Source organism: Sinohyriopsis cumingii, chromosome 8 (genome assembly GCF_028554795.1).
Source record: "Sinohyriopsis cumingii isolate HCF-2022 chromosome 8, ASM2855479v2, whole genome shotgun sequence".
NCBI lineage: Eukaryota > Metazoa > Mollusca > Bivalvia > Unionida > Unionidae > Sinohyriopsis > Sinohyriopsis cumingii.
This window is the reverse complement of record NC_142968.1, coordinates 28,422,872-28,445,345: the sequence shown is the minus strand read 5'-3', so window position 1 is coordinate 28,445,345 and position 22,474 is coordinate 28,422,872. Positions and strand designations below refer to the sequence as shown.

At 33.9% G+C, this 22,474-nt stretch overlaps 2 protein-coding genes and 1 long non-coding RNA gene across 3 annotated transcripts in view; 1 reads left to right on the top strand and 2 right to left on the bottom strand.

The window, feature by feature from the left end:
* Positions 1–22,474, top strand: part of LOC149793196 (uncharacterized) — a 495,646-nt gene that overhangs the window by 187,619 nt on the left and 285,553 nt on the right. The window lies entirely within an intron of this gene.
* LOC149793199 (uncharacterized) lies at positions 11,947–13,206 on the bottom strand. Its single transcript, XR_016422538.1, has 2 exons — positions 13,165–13,206; positions 11,947–12,785 (listed from the first exon to the last, which is right to left on the bottom strand). It is a non-coding gene; the product is annotated as an uncharacterized LOC149793199 (long non-coding RNA).
* Positions 13,551–20,918, bottom strand: LOC149793198 (neural cell adhesion molecule 2-like). The gene is made up of 8 exons (XM_089968960.1): positions 20,316–20,918; positions 19,465–19,728; positions 18,544–18,816; positions 17,715–17,978; positions 16,624–16,674; positions 15,869–15,925; positions 14,209–14,265; positions 13,551–13,603 (listed from the first exon to the last, which is right to left on the bottom strand). The coding sequence occupies exons 1-8, from the start codon at positions 20,680–20,682 to the stop codon at positions 13,551–13,553; spliced, it is 1,386 nt and encodes a 461-aa protein (XP_089825086.1). The 5' UTR covers positions 20,683–20,918.

The window sequence follows — 22,474 nt, the reverse complement described above, 5'->3', positions numbered from 1 at the left end:
ATTGTAATATCCGACATGGTAGGAAGTGTATGTTGCATTGTGTTTTTGCCAAATGACTCAAATCGAAACAAACTCAGAGATCTTTGTTCTTTAGGAGAGAATAGGTTTCAATAGATATTATCGCTATAATAATAATAATACTAATAATAATAATAATAATACTAATAATAATAATAATAAGGTCTGTATTAGTAATTTTGATATTTTCGTTAATGTTGCAGTAGTACTTGTAGAAGTAAATTTAGTAGCATGTTAAATGAAATCAGGAACAAGTTTATGTGGAGGATGAGGAATGTACTAAGCCTAAGTTCTGATAAAATAGCACATTTCCATTGACCAACACTTGTGTAGTCTCAATTCAAACGTACACATCAGACTGCATAACAGAAAGCAAAGATAAATTAACTGAGCATCATTATATCAAGCGAACTTCACTCATGAATAGGATGATTGCTATTCCCGGAAAGTGAACATTAAGGAGAGAGATATAAATATGGTAAAACACACACTGTTAAATAATGAAATAGATTGTACAGCTTGTGTAAGACTAGGGAAGGGGAAATAAACGCACAAAAATAAAATATAGAAAGACTGGAAAATGAAACGCAGTTGTGATTTATAAAAGCAAAATAGCAACAGGTTTGTGCTGGTTTTTGTGGACTGGTTCATCTTGGAAACTTAAAGCGAAAAACATTTATTAGTGTTCGCTTATCTAACTTTTTATTTTTTGAGACAGAGATAAGATTGCATAGACTATTCGTGCCTCTCCCAAGCATAACATTATACATATTGAAAGAGTGTTACAGTTTATTTGATACTATCTTTAAAACGTATATAGTGTACTGTTTGCATCATTCGAAATAAAAGATTGTACGTAAAGAAACACACTCACTAATATATGAGGCAGAACTTTGTAGAGATTTGGAGGCATTGTTTTATGACATGATTCGCAACATGTCCATTTTCTGGTTCACGTATACGATGCATCCTGCTTAGAACATATTTAGTAAATTTAGCATTAGCAATCAGTGGTGTTCACTTTCTTGAATTACAGCTGGTGGGCCGACATTGGAAATAGTCTAATCCATCATTTACCAACACAAACGTATATATATATATATATATATATATATATATATATATATATATATATATATATATATATATATATATATATATATATATATATATATATATATATATATGTGTGTGTGTGTGTGTGTGTGTGTGTGTGTGTGTATAAGTGGATTTGACTTCATTTTGGATCACTTTTGCAACATTTTTGCAGAAGTTATTGTTTGACCTGAAACACCAAGAGGTTGACTTCACCTTAGATTAGTAGACCCTAATAGTGTTTGGTTATGTGGATTAAAAAGGCAGTGTGGCGCTGAGGTTTAGGGATCTAAGCCTTTCTTGGGTAAGAGTGGGTGGTCGTGGTCAATCCAATTAGAGTTGTGATGTGTCTATGGGATCTCACCAAAGACCAACGGAGAGACTATAATATGCTCACGTTTATGTTGATCATTTGGGCACTTACAGCACGGCGTAGATGAGAATGCTTTGCATCAATTGCGTTGACAAGTATCTCGCTGTACACGCAAAGCATGCCAGGGTAAGGTTGAGTAGATGGACATCAGCCTGACAAGCTTCTAAACATAACACTAAAGACCACACAACGGTATATGATGTCCTTAGTGAAATGTATCAATAATCCCACCCCTCACACAAATATACAAATGCCTCTAATACGGTAGCGCTGGAACAGATTATATTTCTTCCTAACTAGTGGCGACCATAAGCTCATTTTTAGAGAAAGGTTACGTATCATGGACTGCATAACATAAAAGAGTCGCCACAGCAGGCATCAATCAGCAACAATAAGCGACAAGGGTCCATTTAGTGAAAGGCCATGTATGAAAACGCAATAACCCACGTGGACGCCAGCGATCAAATTGTTAAGCACCGATCAGTGCCGCGTTAAACCACGTGGATGCCCTTAGATCCTTTGTCAGTTGAAATCCTAATACTTTGTATCAATATTATTTTGATCCGTTGTCGCGGAGCCCATAGGCCGATGGTTGCTCTGCCTATTTGGTAATCCGGCACTGACATCGATGTAGTAAAAGGTTGTCCGACGGTACCCACATCTTACATTTAAGTAGTTGGACGATATAATTATGGCCTTACTAACAGCGCAAGAGAGGAAAGGAACATTCAACATCTCCCAGGCGCATGAATCACCCACAACCACAACTGACACAACAGCTCCATACATCAAAAGCCCAGACCAGCGTCCAGGTAACTACCTACACTGGCCTAAAGACCAACGAAATCTTTCAGTTGATGAGGTAGAAGAAACATTGCTTATATGTCTCTAATTTAACTCCTACAATACCCGTCCCTCCCACTGTTTCGCAGAATAGGCGAATCGAACTGACAGAAAAACATAAGGTAGTCGCATATCAAGTTGCTTGGTTACCTGCGATAATTGCCCTTTTAAAGTTTTAAAATCGACATAAATTTGTTGACAGAGTAGGCTTCGGCCCTCGGCGATAAAGTTATTTATATACCGGTATATTTACATAGGAATCAATCAGAGTTGGCCCTGAATGACTGCGAGCTCGAGCGCTTAGTGTTCGGGGCTATATGTAAAATCGATGAGAGGCTTTAAGCATGTACGTGTCAAGGTTCAGGCCTGAGATTAATGAGGCTTGATTTACTATAAATGCATATTTCCCACTGGATTCCCAAAAGACATGTAATCAATGTAGAAAGCCGGTCAGCTAATGCTTTGAATTGTTCGATCTATATCATTCCGTTGACAGAGCCCATGAAAATCAAATACAATAGAGATCCAGGAAAGTTACTAATTTACAAACTTAAGTTTTCAATGAAGGTATCATGCATCTCACAGTTTAAGAACATTAAATCCACTATTGTTGTAAACGTCCTAGGCTGGGACCAGAAGCTTTATCTGATACGCGTAATGGGCAGAGCAAGACCATCAACCTCTTGCTGCTTACTAAGGATGAAAAGCACCATTACGTATGGGCGAAAGATCCTTCCCGACTTGAGTAAAGCAGGAGCAAGTACAATTCTTGATAATACGTTTGCTGATATTGCCTTTGCACATTTGTCTGATCAGATGTCATGGAAGACCACGTAAACGACTTTGCGACGTTTTCAGAAGTTGAGTACTGCCATCTGAATAATCATGGGCTGTAATTCATATCGTGACCTAGTATGCTTTGTTGTGTTTGTGGTCATTAATGTAATGTTTGGATAGATAATAGTTTATGCAACGGGCCCCAATTTGTGTTTTCTGGTCGAGAAATGTAATTTGCTATCAATAAGTTGGAAAACTTGCTACAGTAACCATGGCAATACATTAAAATTCGTTAATTGAAAGGAACTTATCAGTTGAAATTTATGCAAAATTGGCCTGTTTATATTAGATCAACTATGTACAGAAGCAAATTATTTATTCAAGCATCATTTATTGTTGTTATTGAGTTTCCGACATCCTAACTCTGCTCATCTGAAATGGCAGTCAACATTCACAATATTTCTGAGCTTTGGTAATGCTCCTGGGTTTCGTGCAGACAAATACTCTTAAATGACATGATATGCACGTAAAGGTGCTTACGTTAAGTTTATTATTGTTATAATATGTACTACAATTCGATGAATACTTTTCCCCCACTGTGCTTGTTACAAACAATCGCACATTTTGAATCCGAATGTGAATGTAATAAATGCTATCCCACTATGTCAGCAGGCATTTTTGATGTAACGAACTGATTTATGACATATATTGTCAAATAGTGCATGAATATGTAGCTGATGTCATTCCCAAAACGCCAAAAAAGTAATAATATTGTTAAAATTTTTAAATATGCCTGGCTTCACTTAGTGTTACACCTTAAATATCTTGCACCGCTACGTGTCAGGCTGTTATGAAAACTCATAAAACCATAGGCTCCATACATTCACGTTAAATGGATTAAATTCATATTTGTTTTTACTCATTAGTTCATGGTTTAGTGCAAGGTGGTAGTATTTTTTGACTGATCCACTGTATTTAAAATATCTCAATTGTTCTAGTTCTGCTTGGTGTTGAACAAAACAGTAAATTTATTTTTCGGGTGCAAAGTGTTTAGCTTTACAAAACAGGAAGGCGCAATCAAGCAATGTGTTTTCTAATGAATGATGTTGGGACCGTTCCGGTGGCCTAGTGGTTAGAGCGTCGGCCTCGGATGCGTGAGGTAGTGGGTTCGATTCCCGGCCGAGTCATACCAGAGACTTAAAAAATGGTACTAACAGCTGCCTCGCTTGGCGTTCAGCATTAAGAGCTTAGTGTTATGACTGGTCGGCCTGGTGTCAGGATAATGTGACTGCGTGGGACATCATGCTACATGTCTGCGGCATAATGCCCCAGTGCTAGACATCACTATAAACTGCCACATTGCAGACATCGTAGCGATATGACTGAAAAATTGTTAAAGCTACGTTAAAAATTAAAATCACATCACATCACATCACTTCTAATGAATGAAGTACACAACTGATAATTCTGTATGATACCCATTTAGGTTTTAATTACAGTTAAGGAAACGTATTATCTTTACCAGATCATTTTATCTACAAGATCTAATTGATATTGGTAGCATTGTTACTGAATAATGTATGTGCGATATGTTGCATAAAATATTATTTATTATCATATCTTGTTGGTCTTATTATTTGCAGGAAATCAAATGTACTTTTTGTTCCATACAATATTACATGTATCATATTATGTTGGCCTTATAGGTTACTGGAAAGCAAATATACCTCTTGTTCCAGAACATTTAACTGAGTTTAAGTTCGTTTTTATGAAAGCATGTACATTTTTCCTGTCATCAATAACTTTAAAGAAATTGCATAATAATAGCCCACACTACATTCTTTGTATATATATGATTCACATAATCTATTAAAATATATTCTGTATCATCTCCGTTAAAGATAATTTTCTATGTAAATCTTTAACTCAAGGTGAGCAGTCTTTAGTAAGGAATACGTTTTCTTTAAGCATTATAGTTTGTCCAATAACTCATATATATATATATATATATATACCAGAAGATGTTTCATGCAAGACACACATATAGCGTTTTAATCAGCAAATGCAGCGCTCGTAGGGAATCATGTTCCATCTTAATTGAAAGTTAATATTTTTCATCCGTCATTACATCCTTTTTTTGGCAGTTAGATTATATACGCTATTTGAGCTATTACTGGAATTCTCTCTCAAGAAGGTAGATCAATTTAGAGACATGTTTGTATATCAAATTAATACTGCGGTTTAATGTTATTTACATAATTAATACCAATTTAAAAAAGACTTTGTTTGAATTTGTCTTCTTCGTTTGTGTCCATGTTATGGATTGTATCGTTGAATAAAGTGATCATCAGGTTAGCTTTATTTCAGACATAGGTGATTTCCATTTTATCCAAACTGTGCGGAATATTTTGATGAAGGACTACATACAGATATGTACCATGTATGAACGCCGTATTAGTCAAATAGTGGCAATGGTACTGATTAGATGTCATATGGATATATGGGCCACGTGATGCTGTTTCGTGGTCAATGACACATTAAGACAATTTAAGAAAGAACATATTATATTGGGAATTACGAATCTAAAATTCCGACAAATTCGTTAATGATCATTAATAAGGTTTTGCAAACGTGATTACATATGTAAATCATGTCACACTGATGAATTGCTGAATTAATTAAATGGCGCCGTGATCGAGGATGTTTAAATAGATACATGAGTAATATACAGTCCTTAAAATTAATATTATTTGCCTCTGTTTGGTTCTCTTTCACTCTAGCTCTAATATGCACACTTACACAAATAGATAGATGGATATATATATATATATATATATATATATATATATATATATATATATATAGATAGATAGATATAGATAGATAGACAGACAGACAGATAGATAGACAGATATATAGATATATAGATAGATATATAGATACACATATATATAGATAGATGGATGGATGGATAGATAGATAGATAGATAGATAGATAGATAGATAGATAGATAGATATATAGATAGATAGATAGATAGATAGAATAAAATATATATATATATATATATATATATATATATATATATATATATATATATAGAGAGAGAGAGAGAGAGAGAGAGAGAGAGAGAGAGAGGTAGATAGATAGAACGCACATTCTAAACAGGCATATTGTATATTTATCTTCACAGAAAAGTTCTTTTTGGGTTTGTTTTTTAATTTAAAAAAAAGATTCATTACCACTTTCGTGTGTGTGATTTGGAGTTTTAATGTAGCTTTACATTTTTTCAGTCATATAGCTACAAGATCTACAGTGTAACAGTTTGCGGTGATGACTAGCACTGCGGCATCATGTAGCATGATGTCCTGCCCAGTCACATTATCCTGACATCAGGGCTACCAGTCCTAACACTAACCTCTTAATGCCGATGGCCTACCGAGAACGATGTTAGTACAATTTTTATAAGTCTTTGATATTACTGGGCCGTGGTTCAAACCCGCGACACCAACACCGAAGCGGACGCTATGACCCCAAGGCATGCGGAGCGGTCCATGATAGCAATCTTATTTATAACACCATAAGGTTTTCCAATTTGGCCATCGCATCTAATCTGTGTACGTGTATATTTATGCATTAGGCCAGGTTTGTTGTAAACTTGAAGCTATCTGACCTGAAATGTCTCTTGAGCTTATGTCCATTCATCAATAAACGATAGTGAAATGCATGTTGTGGTTCCATTTTACGATTCGTGCATATAACCAATGTAAAACACAACAATGCACATTTAAGCACATTGATAGAAGTAGTTAGCTTACATATCAGCACATATTTTAAAGCCATTATATATGCATCATATTTTAGTGCTTATTCTATTATACTTATTTTAAAATGAACGATGCATACCTTGTGTATTAATGCCCTTCGTATGCCACCAATAATATTCTACAGTTGAAGTGTCAAAGACACATTGCATAATGTGGAAGGTATTAAAGTAAATGGACATATTCTGCCAGTAACTACTTATGAAATCGCCTTTTCTGTACAAAGCCTGATAAATCTGGAATTCTGCTTCATCTACTATATCAGAATATATTTGCTTATGTTGCTGAATTTGTTAAAACGTATATCACAAACCACACAACACCATGTTTTGAAAGAACTGTTTGACACACTGACACAAGTCTATCACACCGCACAGTTAGACGTTATAAAATGAAACACAAATATCGGTGGAACACAACACAAAAGCACATAAAACATTAGCGTTTTTCTAACTGATTGATGAGCATCATTGTTGCTGAGGTATATGGGTGACCCTGAAGAGTCCTTGTTCTGGGTCATAGATCTTACCGATATCCAGGTAGAATGCACCAGTGAGACTTTGATCAACATATCGCACATCTTCGGCTCCATATAATTGTTCCTTTTGTTCATCTGCGTATTCTTCTCTTATAAATATTTTTCTCTTGTTTCATTTACCCTTTTAGTAGATCTTCAATCAGCCACTTGGACATCCTAAGGAAAATAAGTGGTTTGATTAGAGACTCCTATAGGCATGCATATCCTACTCCATAGCCAGGTACATGATGTGTTTTACCCGGTGCATATGCATGGCATAATGTTTTACTTTAAGATAAAGTTACAGTTGTTAACAAGGCCACACTGGATGGCAAAACTGACCGACCGACCGACTGAACTTCAACTAATGTCGTGTACTGCCAGACGGTCATATACTACCGAAAATTCCAGCAAGGATGGGTTCTCATTTTCTTTTATGGGAGGGAAATAAAGATACTGTCTTGTAAGTCCTCGTATGTATGCTGATTTCAGAACTAAAAGGTTTGCTGTGAGCATTAAATAATTTCTCACTAGGCGTGAATAATGCCTTTCGGATTAAGCAACCCCTTCTCGGTTTGCTCAGTTGCTCAGTTTGGAATTGTCAATCAATTAAAATTGGTCGTTTTGTGTGTTGAATGACCAATGAACTGACGAAACCTAGTCCAGCGTGCATTGAAGGACAGATCTTGATGTCTTCTTTGTGTGCAGATCACAAATCATGATAAATAATGTTCGGGGGAGGCAAAAGAAAGAAAGTCCGGCATTATCCCCAACAGTCAAATGCAATTTTTTGAAATGCCCAGAAGATTATTTGTCAAATTATGCCCTCTTGGCTCAACAGGGCTGTCCACTATTGCTAATTGTTTCAAAGCCACATTTGTAGTTGGAGTCACGCTTATAAGTTGTAAGTTGTAACTTGTTCAATATAAAGCATGATGTTTCCGAAAATACAATTTTCAACTATAAATAATAAAAGGTACTAAGAAACATTTTTTAGAACGAGGTAGATAAATTCGAAGTAATATTTTAGTAACGGTTGGCAAATGGTTCATTTTTTAAAGTATAATCAAAATCGGTTTTCAAAGCCAACGCGAAAATCCTTGGCAATCTGGTAACAATAACCCTTAATTGGCAAGACTGGAAAGCACAGCGGTTTATTACCAAATGCACGGGCATGAAGGGATACATTTTGAAACATTAATACTCGTACTTGATAGACCACGTCCCGGTAGATAACTTCAAAAATCGAGAGAAGGAGATTCGAATGTTTCATATTACCGAGGAAGCAAAACAATATTTTCAACATCAACAAATATTTCATAAACCTCCATAGCTCAATCGTGAACCATAAACAGTAATCATTAAGTGATCATTAAGGTCAGTCAATCTCTTTTCTGGTACAACTGACAAGTAGAGCTGAACATAACGATTAAACAAAAACGTACGTACAAGCTTATTAACGTCTATAACTAAGTCTACGCTTCCAACAATCCAGATCAATATATTTTGTCATCTGTGAACATGATTTTTAAAGTTAAATAAAATTGATAACAACAATGATCACTAGACAACATTTTGATCGTTGCGTTGCTTCTGGAGAAATGACGTGCAACCCCAGTACATTCCTGATGCAAAGTGAATTCAAAATAGCGTCTGTACAGAAAATACACATACTTTCGGCCACACACCAAATAATCCGATCATCGTAATATTAAAATTGGTTGTTGAAAAAGGCGGAGGCTACCCAGCTCATTATCGAATGGTCACTGCAGTCTCTGTTGATGACATTAATCTCACACGTTTTTTTAAGTTTTCGATGAAAACTTTATCTTGTAACTCACATAATTCGTGTTTGCATTTTTAGGTCTTGGTTCCCTAAATATCTATTTCGTAGTTTTATATAATTATCGTAAGATATTATAATCATACTAAAGATCTTATAATATATATATATATATATATATATATATATATAGAGAGAGAGAGAGAGAGAGAGAGAGAGAGAGAGAGTGGGGGGGGGGGGTTATTTCAGGTACAAAGAACCCATCAAATCTGCTTAGCTAATTTTATTTCCAAGAATTGAACTGTAATTTTTGTATCCATCAAGATGATGCTTTTGGATTCACAATACTAGGAAATGCGTAGAGCGTTCAGTTTTTTTTACAACTGAACCTTCTATATGACTGTTTTTATATAATTCCATTCATGTTAACATTATATTTTGTGTCTAAAGTGACTTTTCTGGTGCAAAACAATATAAAGATTCTTCACAAGCGTAGTTTATTTCTTCATCAGTCCACATATCATTGAAATGTTTTGAGCATGGTAACATATGTGTAGATCTTAATTATAATTGTTCTAATGGACTTAATTCATTATGAGTCCACTGATGTACGATTCAAGATGTTGGCATCTATAATGTATTCATGTATGCTAATATGTCAATCGAATTTACAGATAGTACAGATTCATTTCTCTTTTTATCATTATCTATTTCCAATGGACATGGATTAACCAAATGAATCTATGTTTAGCTTTAAAAGCCTATATCCACTATTATCTCGGGGTATTTAGTACAGGGCAAAATGCATGGAACAAAATGATATCTATATTTGTCAGGATGTTTCAAACCGTTTGTAAATTCATCTTGCGAAATCTCTTCATTCCAATATTATCAAAATTTTGATTAGAAATCTGATCTATGTTTTATTATAGATATAATAGTGAGATAGTGATTGAATTATTTCTAACATGCTTTCCTACTTATACATATTGAGATAAATTCAAAAGTATATTTCATTAGTAACAAAGGTGGAAATATATTTAACTAGTGATGACATGATATATTCAAATATTGATAATAAATTATCCAAGGAATACCTAATTTAAGGCAAAACGGAATAAATCAACTCATGTTCACATCCTTCCATGTGCATTTAAAAATGTAATTCTTGATAATTATATAAATTTCAGAGACATCAAATCTGCACTTTTGTCGTTTACAAACTCATACGTCTAGCAATTATGCACTTTTTCATAACCACCTGGTAATAAGTAATGCTTTAAAACTGTTCTGAAGTAATGAGAGAAGAGTTTAAATTGAAAAATGGCATTATTTCTTACACTGATAAGATAAGCCTTGGCAGTTGCCAATTTCTCTTTAACAGCATTATCTATTATTTTATAAGAAATCATATTTTGTTCCATTACACCAGAAATGTAGCTAATTACGTTGCTTCTGTTTATTACTATTCTTACTTCCACAAAGATTTATGTTCCTCTATTACACTTTTAATAGATAGTTTTCTTTGAAACAGTAACAGTGCTTTCGAGCAGAAATACTGGTAAAATGCAAATTGTATTAGCAATGGTAGGTTCATAATTTGCTTTTTTGGTGGGACACTGGTAACAATGACATTTTTTCTCCATGAATACTGGAGAGATAAAGGTCGTATTGTATTATTATAAATTGCATTAAAAAACATTATTTCTTTATATATCATGTATTCAGTATAACCATAAAAGTGCACATTATGCATTGATATTTATAAAAAATTATTATTAAATAAGTCATTAGTCACTTTTTGATTTCTTACACGAGATTATAATTATTCTACTTTAAGATTAATTCTCTCAGAAAATAGAATATGTATGTATCTTTCACTTCAAATGATACAACACAGAGAAAAATATAAAATCTTCTTTACACTCTTTTTAGTTTTCTTTTATCAGTTATATTTTTTACGGCTACAGCATTGACTGCCATTTTACGGCGAAATCTCTATGTTTTTGCGTTGTATCGTTAGCATTAATGTTTTCAGAAAGCACGTTTTGCAAATAAGCACGATTTGTTATGACGGCTCTGATCGATGTCCATGTCAAATTATGCCACGTGATGGAAAATATGTTATTATTGAATGCTATTTCCAGTCGAGTTTAATTTGCAAGAATATATTACCATTACGTCCAAATGAGGTAGACTTCTAATATATATTTGTAAACGACTATTAACCTCCCCCTAGAAAGACGGATTTACCATTTTACGATATTTTCTGTTAACATACACACGTTATATCATTTCGGTTTAATACGAATATAATCTAATTGTATCATTTTTATCGAATATGAAAATACATTGTTATTTTTAATAATCTCATTTTATCACGATACTGAATCGATATTTCTCTGGCATTTTGTCACTGAAGATAAACTTGCAAGAGATTGACCGTCAACAAATTCTTACCCTTTTAACTTTAAACTGCAGATTGAATGGCAATGTTGGTTTAAAGGTTTAACGAGATATGCCCAGCATTATTCTTAAAAAAGAATAGCACATATCAGTTTTTGTCAAATACACAACCTTGCAACTTACCGACAAAATTTGAGGCAGAAAATAATGATATACATTTTCCTGAAATTAGTCATAGCAATGTCAATATGGCAAATAATGTGCTGGAAGTATAAAGGAGAAAACTACAAAAAGTAACACAAAACCAGAGGTATGTTTTAGGTTATCCCTTTTTATAGCTTTATGTTATATATCATATAGATAACAATAATCTTTTCTTTATGGCCAATTGAAGTATAAAAGGAACCTTTAACCATTTTGGTCAGGCATGCATTACTTTGTGCGGACTAAGAAACATTTTTCGCGTGTAATTTCTCTTTATTCCCGAGTCAAAAGTACATTATCGCAAGGAATACTACAGCTATTGCGATTTGTGATACAAGTTGTTTCCTATAACCACAATCATATTTTCAGTTTGATCCAATTTGTGAGCAAAATTTGACTTTTCATTCCATTTGAACGAATATTAAATCAGTGTGACATCTAAAACTGTAAACTAACAACATGTTTTCTTCTTTTTGGTCTTCTTTATTCACAAATCTCAGAATCGCAAAAACCCTAACGCATGTAATATTAAAGAGTCGCACAAACTAATTAATACGTTACTTCAGTACATGTAGGCATAAGATCAATTTAAACAGCAGTTGTATCACGTTGTAGTAAAACGTCAGTTTCTACGTGACCTGAGTGAACAGGATGAATATAATCATCATGTTCCACTGAAATTGAGTGACTTGGTTGTAGGTACTCATCGTGTACCACGGCAACATTGACACGTATTGAATGCTCCGGGTCATCCTGCCCCAACACTTCAGTTTGAATATAGTATTGTGCATTTTCTGTCTCAGCGGCAGTTGTCAATTCTCCTCTTACATTGCTTACAATTGTCCAGTAATTTCCGGACTGATGTTCCCTGTGTTAGCCTTCATTTCCACCGTCGCTGATAGACAGTGCAAATGGACTGGTCTTAGATACTCTGCCTCCATGTGAACTGAATAGGAAACGAAAACCAGTAAGATTACGATATAAAACCGGAAAGAGTTAATATACCACATTTCTCTTTGCGAACTATCTTGACCCAAAATATATAAATTTAATGTACAACAATGTTTCCTAACAAAACTAGGACTTGCTATATGACATATACGAGCATGAATATATTGCTATGAATTATAGGAGTTAATACTTCGAACCATTAGTAACTGTAACAATATAGGTAGCAGCGTATATGCAATATATTCTTGCAATTAAAGTAATATGGGTATTGTGCTCTACGATCACTATATATAACAAGCGCAAACAATCGTTGTTTCCACTTTCACAAACTATTAATGTATTTATCTCTATACAAATATTAGAATAATAATTACCAGGCTCTAAATTTGTGTAGAAGACAGGACAATAAACCTGCACCAAATACCTTAAGATTTAATTTAGGCTAGGCACTAGATAAAGCAAATCTTTAACAAGGAACCCTCCGTTGCGGACTTTATTTGTTTTTCATATTGAAAACCTATTGCGATGCCGAAAAGAGGATTTGTCTGAAGTTTGTATAGTAAACTGGATTAAATAATCCTCAATTGGATTGCACCACTTCCAGTTAACTACATTTCGAAGACCAAAGATGCGTTGCTAGAAATAATGGACCGGAGACAGACTACATGACGTAGGCAGGGACGAATCAAACTTGAAGCCAAATATAGCGAACATGTACCATGTATTTTCTGGCGATAGCTGTGTTGTATTCAGCATATACTCATGGCGTGTTTTCTGACCGATCCTCTGGTTTCACCTTCCGGGAATTCAAAACTGGTGTTAGGAAGCATGCACATGTAAGGCGTTTAAACATGGACAATATATCTACTCACCGATGGGATATATACGTCTCTTGTTTATACGATCCTTTTATTTATTGTTTCGGTCGTTCTATCGGTTATCTCAGGAAGTGACAAGACGGTTTCATGAACATAAATTATAGTTGAATAAACTGTAATGACTTGATAATGCTGAACACGACTCACATGTTTATTTAATCTTTGAAAAGCATTGTGTGAGAAAAACAAGTAATATAGAAGTTGGAATCGAAACAAGGTAATCACAGTGCTGAGTTTTATTCCTTGCTCTGTATTATACAGAGACTTTGAAAAATTACAGTGACACATCGGCGTTACAATATCCTTGTTCACACTCCAGCCGTAACATAAATTGTTTTATTCTGGTGTGCGCGATCTGAAAAATGAATATTTTACTGGCACATTTTGTAATAGTACATATATGCGATAATGTATATCTATGAGCAATATTAAATACCATTATGGAGACGTAGTTTTACAAACTGGTTAGTGAACGTGGTGCACAGTAATCAAAGGAAAGTCGGGTAATAAAATAAAAATATGGAAAAAGGTAACACATACCGATATTGTCTGTATGATTTCCTGCATCCATTGTCCTCGTTGTGACAGAACTTACTCCTATAAAGTGGAAGGTGAATCACGTGAAGATCTCTTGCATACTGTTTGTCGATGTATTCAATGTTTTACGTTTCAACTGTACAAATGTGCTTCAGGATAAAATGGCTTTGACACGAAAATGGAACAAATTTGAGTTTCTAGATCCCGGAAAGCTCACTTGTTATAATGATAGACAAAACATACATAACACATTACATAGTCTTAATAGATGCATGCAATAAATTGTCCTAGTCTGGAAAATAATGTCGAGTATGACTTCATCCGTCGTCGTCGGTGGTCAATAGAAAACGTTTCATTAACAAACTACTAACTGCAAAACTACCATGAGAAACTTGAGGAAACAGGCCATACTCCTTTAGCTGGCATTGCTTTTTATTTCATCAAAAGTTAATCTCACCACAGAGCTCAGGTCGGGAGATTAAAGGCGGTTGTCAATTGTAACATATTTTCTTCGAACGAATAGTTTACTTCCAATGATAAATACGTCTGTACTGGAATATTGCATAAGCAGAAGCCTAACTTTGTTTTAAATTAACGTTATTATGCATTGTACCCATGTATTTGTTCTTACCCGATGTGTCCTGGTCTAAGAGTTATAACTTTGAACTTAATCCGATGCCCACCTGATTAAGGCAGATACACTCGATTTACATGATAAGGCGTAGTCGAGTATGATCCCAGCCCTGGCCAATGGACCCTATCTCATTTCTTGTTCATATTTCAGAAACTTTGTATAGCGTGACCCTCTCTCCATAGGACTTTCAGTCTGTGCTCACCTTTCTTCTTTTCGAAACTACTCGATGTCGTAAAGAGAAAGCTTTTCTGAGTACAATTCTATTTCACCATCTTGCACCCTCTATGTTGTTATGATATAACTTATAACCGTTTTGTGATTCCGCTTAAGATCATGTTACACACAAACATAAACACACACGCATATATATATATATATATATATATATATATATATATATATATATATATATATATATATATATATATATATATATATATATATATATATATATATATCTGTGTGTGTGTGTGTGTGTGTGTGTGTTTGTGTGTAAGCAGGGGCAAGACGAAGTATTCTTCAATTTTGATAATGCAAGCAGAAATAACGTATTTTGCATCGAGCTTTCTACAGAACAGGATCTCTAAGACAATGTCCCTCGTTTTTTATACCTTTGGAAACCAGTGGGCGTGAAAATAAAAACAATTAGTGTATAAGTTGGAATCAGGACAAAATAAGCACAATACCGAGGTTACCATCTCCTTTCTAGTTTTTCAGAAACTTATAAATATAATAGGAGCACATCCCCATTGAAATATCATTGTCTACATGCCAAACCTAACACATTATAATTACTCATGTTTTTTCATTATATGCAAGATGGATCCTTGACTGAACCAGCTTGAAAACAGCAAACATATTCTTTTATGTATGTATTCATAGCCTGTATAATAAATATTTGATTTTGCTCGGTGCAGCAACAAGCTTATGAAGTGTCATATCGAACCAGATCAATGAGAGAAGTTTACTGTAATCACAGTAACGTTACATAAAATAAATTAAGAAAAACATGGGAAAAATAATACATACCAGTAGTCCCTGTATATTCACCTGCAGTCCCAGTCGTTGTTGCAAAATAACTCACTCCTGTAAAGCGGAAGATCAATCAGGTAAAGAGGTCTGCATTATAAGATTCAGTGTATTGTGTATTTTGCGCTTCAACTGAACACATGTGTTTCAGGAGAGCATGGCTTTGACATAAGTAGTACACCAGACGCAACATATCAATGAAGATAAAATATAGTATTGATAGACCAAACAAAATGCACTGATTTATCTTTAGAGATGCATTCCTAATTGTGTCCTAATCTCGGGAATAGTGCCACAGAGAGCAAGCATGTTTATATCTGCTGTCGACAATGTCGCCAGAAAGCGAAATAAATGCAAAAGAATTCGTAAGCAAATTTATCCCTAAACTACCAGTAGAAATTTAAGAAAACATATCACACTTAATGTTTTTAGCAGGCATTGATTTGTATTTCATCGACTGGGCTCAGGTGAGGAAAATTAACGGTGGCGGGCAATTGCTGCATTTTTTCCCTGAATAAATGCTGCATTTGCAATGATAAATAATTCTAAATTGGAATACTGCATTTGTAGAGTTACATCACCATGAATCATATCCGTGTGTTTATTTTAACCCGATGGTTCTAGCCTCAGTATCATACTTTAGTTTGCTGAGCATGTATCATATTATGTAAATCATTAGAAAATATTGCAATAAAAATGCATTCGCTCATCAAAGACGAAAGAAATAATTATTTGGCGTATACACTTCACACTACCTTCCATATGTTTCCCCGGTATCGTAGAAGTAGTCGTGTTATAATTGGTCCCTGAAAGAACAAACTATGGATAATGTGGCAGTATTGGGCACAATAATAAGTATTTCTTGACTAAATGAAAAAAAGAAAAAAAAAAAAAAAAAAAAAACAAGAAAAAAAGCAAACAATGATGCAGTTTAACAAAACAATGTAAACTCTTCTTTAGTGAAAATTGCTAGACTCTTTGTCCATTCATCAGATTTATGTGAACACATAATTTCGTCTCGGCTGTTTTACGGAGAATATATATATATATATATATATATATATATATATATATATATATATATATATATATATATATATATATATATATATATATATATATATATATATATATATATATATATATATATATATATATATATATATATATATATATATATATATATATATATATATATATATATATATATATATATATATATATATATATATATAAAACAATAGCGTCAGAGCAGAAACCACTCGTGGTTCTAATTTGCAAAACAATGTTAAATGCTGTAGACTAGATAATTAGCATTTGTGCATGTATGTGTGCGTCTTTTGTTATACATATCTTCAACAGCATGTATCAGAAGTATTTTATGACGAAATTAGCATACGTATTTGCTTAAGAAACATAACACACGTGGACGAGAAGATGACAGTAAAAGTGTTTATAAAATTTATGAGAGGGTAAGGTCTAACTTAAAACACAAATGTCAGTGTTTCTACCAAACGTGACATAGGCTAAATATTGTGCCAATTAATTTGTGTTGTCATCTGCAAAGCATGTTTGTTCGTTGCAAAAGCCACAAAGGCAATGGCATAACGCTAACAAAGTTTTGTACGCAGCACTGGTTTCTGCGATAACTCTAAGCCTTTTTCAGTTTTACTCTATGTTAGAATTAATTAATCAAACTCACATAACATTTCAGAATATTTCCTATTACAATGAATCATGAAGAGTTTAATATTGTTTTCTAAAGAAAAAGCACACACACACTAAACGTGTTAAAACTTGCTATATTAGTGACCATTAAAGATCATTTGAAAGAAACAGTTCATACCTGATCTGACTGTGATGTATATGGTACTAGAAGTCGAAGCGTTGGCATTCATGGTGTTTGTAGCGTGACACGTGCGGTTGATATCATTGTTTACATTGTCAAGCTTTAATACTGAACTTGTAGCCAGAGTGTTCATATTTGTCTCAGTCCAACCAATCTTGCATGGTGGAAAGCACTCAGCATAACAATATAAAGATATAGTCTCAAACTCATTCACCTGAATTATATTGTCCGATATATTGAAATTTATTTTATCAGGACCATCTACAAAGAAAAGGAAAATAAAATGGATGTATTATCCGTGATGGCGCATATAGCCACGGGTAAAATGCAACACTTCGTTATCGGGATAATATTTTACTTTATAATGTCATTGTTAACGCTGACATCAGACGGACGTTTTCTTGGAGAAAATGTTCGTCCGTGTATGGTCACAAGAAAGATGTGTTATTGACCCCATATAATTGATAGATGTTCATAAATTCATTAAAAATACGCAATGTATGAGCTCTTTAAGAAAACTAATGCGTTTGCTATAATCTGAAGCACTTATTGAATAAAGATTTTGAAAATCATGATTAACATATTTCTCATTCATTTGTTTCTGATGATTTCTCCCAAAGTCACTTTGGGGATACTGTTCGTCATTTATATTCATTAGAACTATTGAAAGCTAGTTCAGTTTGTACGCCCTCAATTTGGCAGCAGATTGGAATTTTTGTATTGTTGTCATTGCTATCATTGCTATCATTTCTATTATTATTATTGTTGTTGTTGTTATTATTATTATTATTATTAGTAGTAGTAGTAGTAGTAGTAGTATACTTACAAACAACGTCCAAGTACGTAAAGCCTCCAACGGATATACCGGTGATAATGTTTTGTACTTTGCACGAGTATTTCCCGGCATCATTTCTTGTTATGTTCCTTATTTGTAATATACTCTCTGCTGATATAGCCTTTTTACGGACAGGAAAAAGGTCCACCTTTGTCCAATTCCAGGTACAGATCAGCTTACAGTCTGCATGGCAGGGTAAACTTAACTCTTCATATTCCTTAGCTATCGTGATATTTGACTCAAACATGACGCCATCCGGTCCAGCTGCAGACGATAACAAACAGTATTTTGAATATGTTACACATCTCATTCCAACGTGCTAGTCCCTTTTTTGATATGTGTGATATTCACTAGCAGATTAGGTGGAATGAGTGATTTAGTTCCAAATATGTATTTCTTTAAGAGATACCAGCAACAAGTTCAAAGAAGTAAATATTTTTCTTACATGTGGCCCTTAATCAAAGACAAAAATTGAGCCGTGAACCAATTTCAGCTTTAAGTTCACTCAACCAAGCAAAACAAAAAAACAAACAAACAAGCAACATACATTAACTGCTGTACCAACAACACAACATTCTTATATAAGATCAAATATTTTTTTTAAGCGGCACATGAACAGGAAATTTCTGACGATGTCTGATATAAGTAGACGACATCTATGTTTATTAAGAGCTATGAAATATATTAAACATTCGGTCAGACCGTCATCATTCGCATAATTGCATGTGTCACTGCTTTATGGTATCGCTGTATGGAATGTAACGAACTTTGTATTGATCGTAGATGCCTATTCTTGCTCAGAAAGGGCAAACTCACATATACAGGTTTGTATTGAACTCACACACAAGCACACACATTATATATTATTTGAAAATAAAAACATAATGTTTAAAAATGGAGCAATCTACTTACAAATATTGAGTATGTAAGGATCACTTTCAAATTCACTTCCAAACTCCTTACATGTATATAAATTGTACTTGTCGTCAGCTGTTAAATTTCTTATGGAAAGGAGCGTCTTGTCTTGAGAATATCTACCACGGCTTTCTATCATAGACTGATTAACCTTCCAGATGACCCTTCCTGTGAATCTAACAGAGGAGGTACACTGTAACTCAATGGATGAATCGAATATGACGTGTCGAACCATTAGTATCCATGGCAAGTTTGCTTCGTCTGCGAAGAAAGGAGAAATAAGAAACAAATTGCATAATGGGAATGGCATACTCAGTGGGAAAACAGACACAGGCGACCATTTTATACAACATGTTTTCGATAGTCATCATACATTTTTATATTGTGATTATCAAGTTGGTATATAACAATATTATTTTGGATGGGGGATTTTATTTGATTACCCCACGCTTTTCAATCATCTCTCCATAAATCATTGACCAAATATTATCAAATATATTCAGCAGAACTAGGACTAATATGTGGGGAACTTAGATTGTGAACCAAGTCAAAGAAGGGGATGGGGTTGGTGGTGCAGTCAGCATCAATAACTTGATATTGTTTTCTTTAAATTATGAATTATTGCAACATTTGCTGATATACGTGTTTCTGGATTGATTGCGTATTTAATCATTATCAGTCCATACATCCTTATATATAGTCGTGTTTTTAATTAATATGAGCATAGCGAGTGATGTAAGAATTCTAAAAAGTAGTTGCATCCATATTGGACTAGTCAAAAAAGAGGCTGCTCCGTAACATTTCCTTTACACCTCACGAAATAGTAATGTAATGTATGCACAACACACCAAATACTTGGAGAATGACACCACTGTCGTTTAAATCCTCTGAATCTAATTGTCTTTCCAACTTGTATATTCCAGCATCACTTTCTCTGATGTTTAAAATGTTAACAGTAATCGTTACGGTTTCATAGGCAGGGTTCTCCATGTAAACGTGCAGTCTTTCGTGCCTTTGATATGGAGAAACAAGATGTTTATATGGCCATACCAGCAGAAGATGAGACGAGTCATGGCTAATAATGACAACATCCCTATTTATGTTATTGAATGTCCACGAAAAAGACACATTTCTTCCTCGTATGCCGTGCACAGTCCTTCCTTCCGAGACAAAAGCAAATGTTCCGCAGAAAAATAATATGTACAAGCGGAACATTATCCCATTTGTAGTTGTATTTTATCCACAGCTAATTTAGTATGTTCTTATACCTAATATCAGATTTTGAACGTATGTTTACTTCCAAACTGACTGTTGATAATATCCTGTTTTAACATGAAAATCACGGTATTTGTTGTATAAATAACCAATCGATCAGATTACTAATGACACATGTACCTGAATGAATACAAGTGTCAAATAGTCAATAAATTCCTAAATGAATGTGTGTTCTTAGCACGTTGTCTAGAGTCTGATGTAGAATATCCGCCGTTGCTCAGAATATGTCAATATGAGCAAAACATATTCCACGGTATATTAGTATTGTCTCTGTAAATTATAATCCGTATATAATTATTTATCTTGTAATTTGCTATAGAGTCGGAAATAGGTTTTTCATTGTTTCTTTATCAATAGCCCATGCTGAAACAAACGCAGATATTTTTGTTGGTATATATAGTTTAGATAACATCAACAAGGCGGAAACTCAGGAAAAATGTAATATATATATATATATATATATATATATATATATATATATATATATATATATATATATATATATATATATATATATATATATATATATATATATATAGAGAGAGAGAGAGAGAGAGAGAGAGAGATACTATGTTTATTTCTTTATATAACGAAAAATGAAGGCTTTATTTGTATAGCTGCTCGAATCGCTGCCATACATGAATACAACTGCTACAAGTAGAAATAATAATACTTATGTTATTTTTGCTATTGTACTACTATAACTGCTATCACTAGTAGCAGTAGTTGTTGTTGTGTTACTAGCAGTTATTGTTATAGTGAGAAAAATAATGCAAAGTTCTATTTTAAGGACAGAAAAAGTCCTAGGCTCAGAAACTAAAAACGTAATGCAGTTCTAGTGATAAACACCTGGATGTTGTCAGTTACGAGGTATACCTCGAGCAGCATACACTGGAATAAAAATGAATTTCTGACTATTGACATACTCTCTATAAATGGAAAGTCAATGTATATGGTGTTTAACACCCATGGGCTACACCAACTATGTTGTATCTTGTCGGAAATAATGGAGTATCATGCTCGTTAAGTGCGAGAGTCTGATTTAAGGCGTTAGTGCAAGAGTAAAGGAATTATAGTAAAAAAACTAAAATTTGGGGAAGTGAAGACAAACGTATAGCCTTAGAACTAGCATTAAGCCCTCCTACAAAAAAGAAGGAAAATAATGATTCTCAAGACAACAATATCAAAGGTAAAACATCCGAATGGCTATAAGATGCAATGCAGTTTAACTATTAAACAGACAAAAACTGTTTGTTGATGATACCAGAATATGAATTCTGTTTGGAGACTTTGGAGTGCATAGTCATGTCAGCGAGTGTGAATTTTTTGTGCCAGTCTGCCGATGACACCTTTGCTTTTCTTGATGGATCTCAGTGTTCCCTTAAATGCATTGGACATATCTTGAAGAAGTTTGTGTATTATCAGTGCACAAAAGTAGCATAGCAGAAGCCCGATATCGACCTAAACTAATCATCTACTAACATTGCACATGTTTGTGTCCATTTTTCTCTACACTTGCAACAAATGGTGGATGTTAAACATAGGTAGAAATTAATGACTGAAAAAGTAATATTGGCAACAAAGAGTCTTTCAGTAGTTGATAATGTAAAATCGTCATAAAAACTAGTCTCTTTCCAGATTCATTCTTCTTTTTTAGCAATTCCAAATACATACATGCTAAAATCGAAGTAAATCGTAATTTAATACTTACTTTAAGTTTGTATCTGGTGGC

Bases quoted from the DNA above. Each gene is read 5' to 3' on its own strand.
- LOC149793198 (XM_089968960.1), bottom strand. From the start codon at position 20,682: ATGTTCCGCTTGTACATATTATTTTTCTGCGGAACATTTGCTTTTGTC. The intron at 17,979-18,543 runs GTAAGTATACTA...TTTTCTTTGTAG, and splicing joins TACGTACTTGGACGTTGTTT to ATGGTCCTGATAAAATAAAT. The intron at 15,926-16,623 runs GTAGTGTGAAGT...TCCGCTTTACAG, and splicing joins ACCGGGGAAACATATGGAAG to GAGTGAGTTATTTTGCAACA.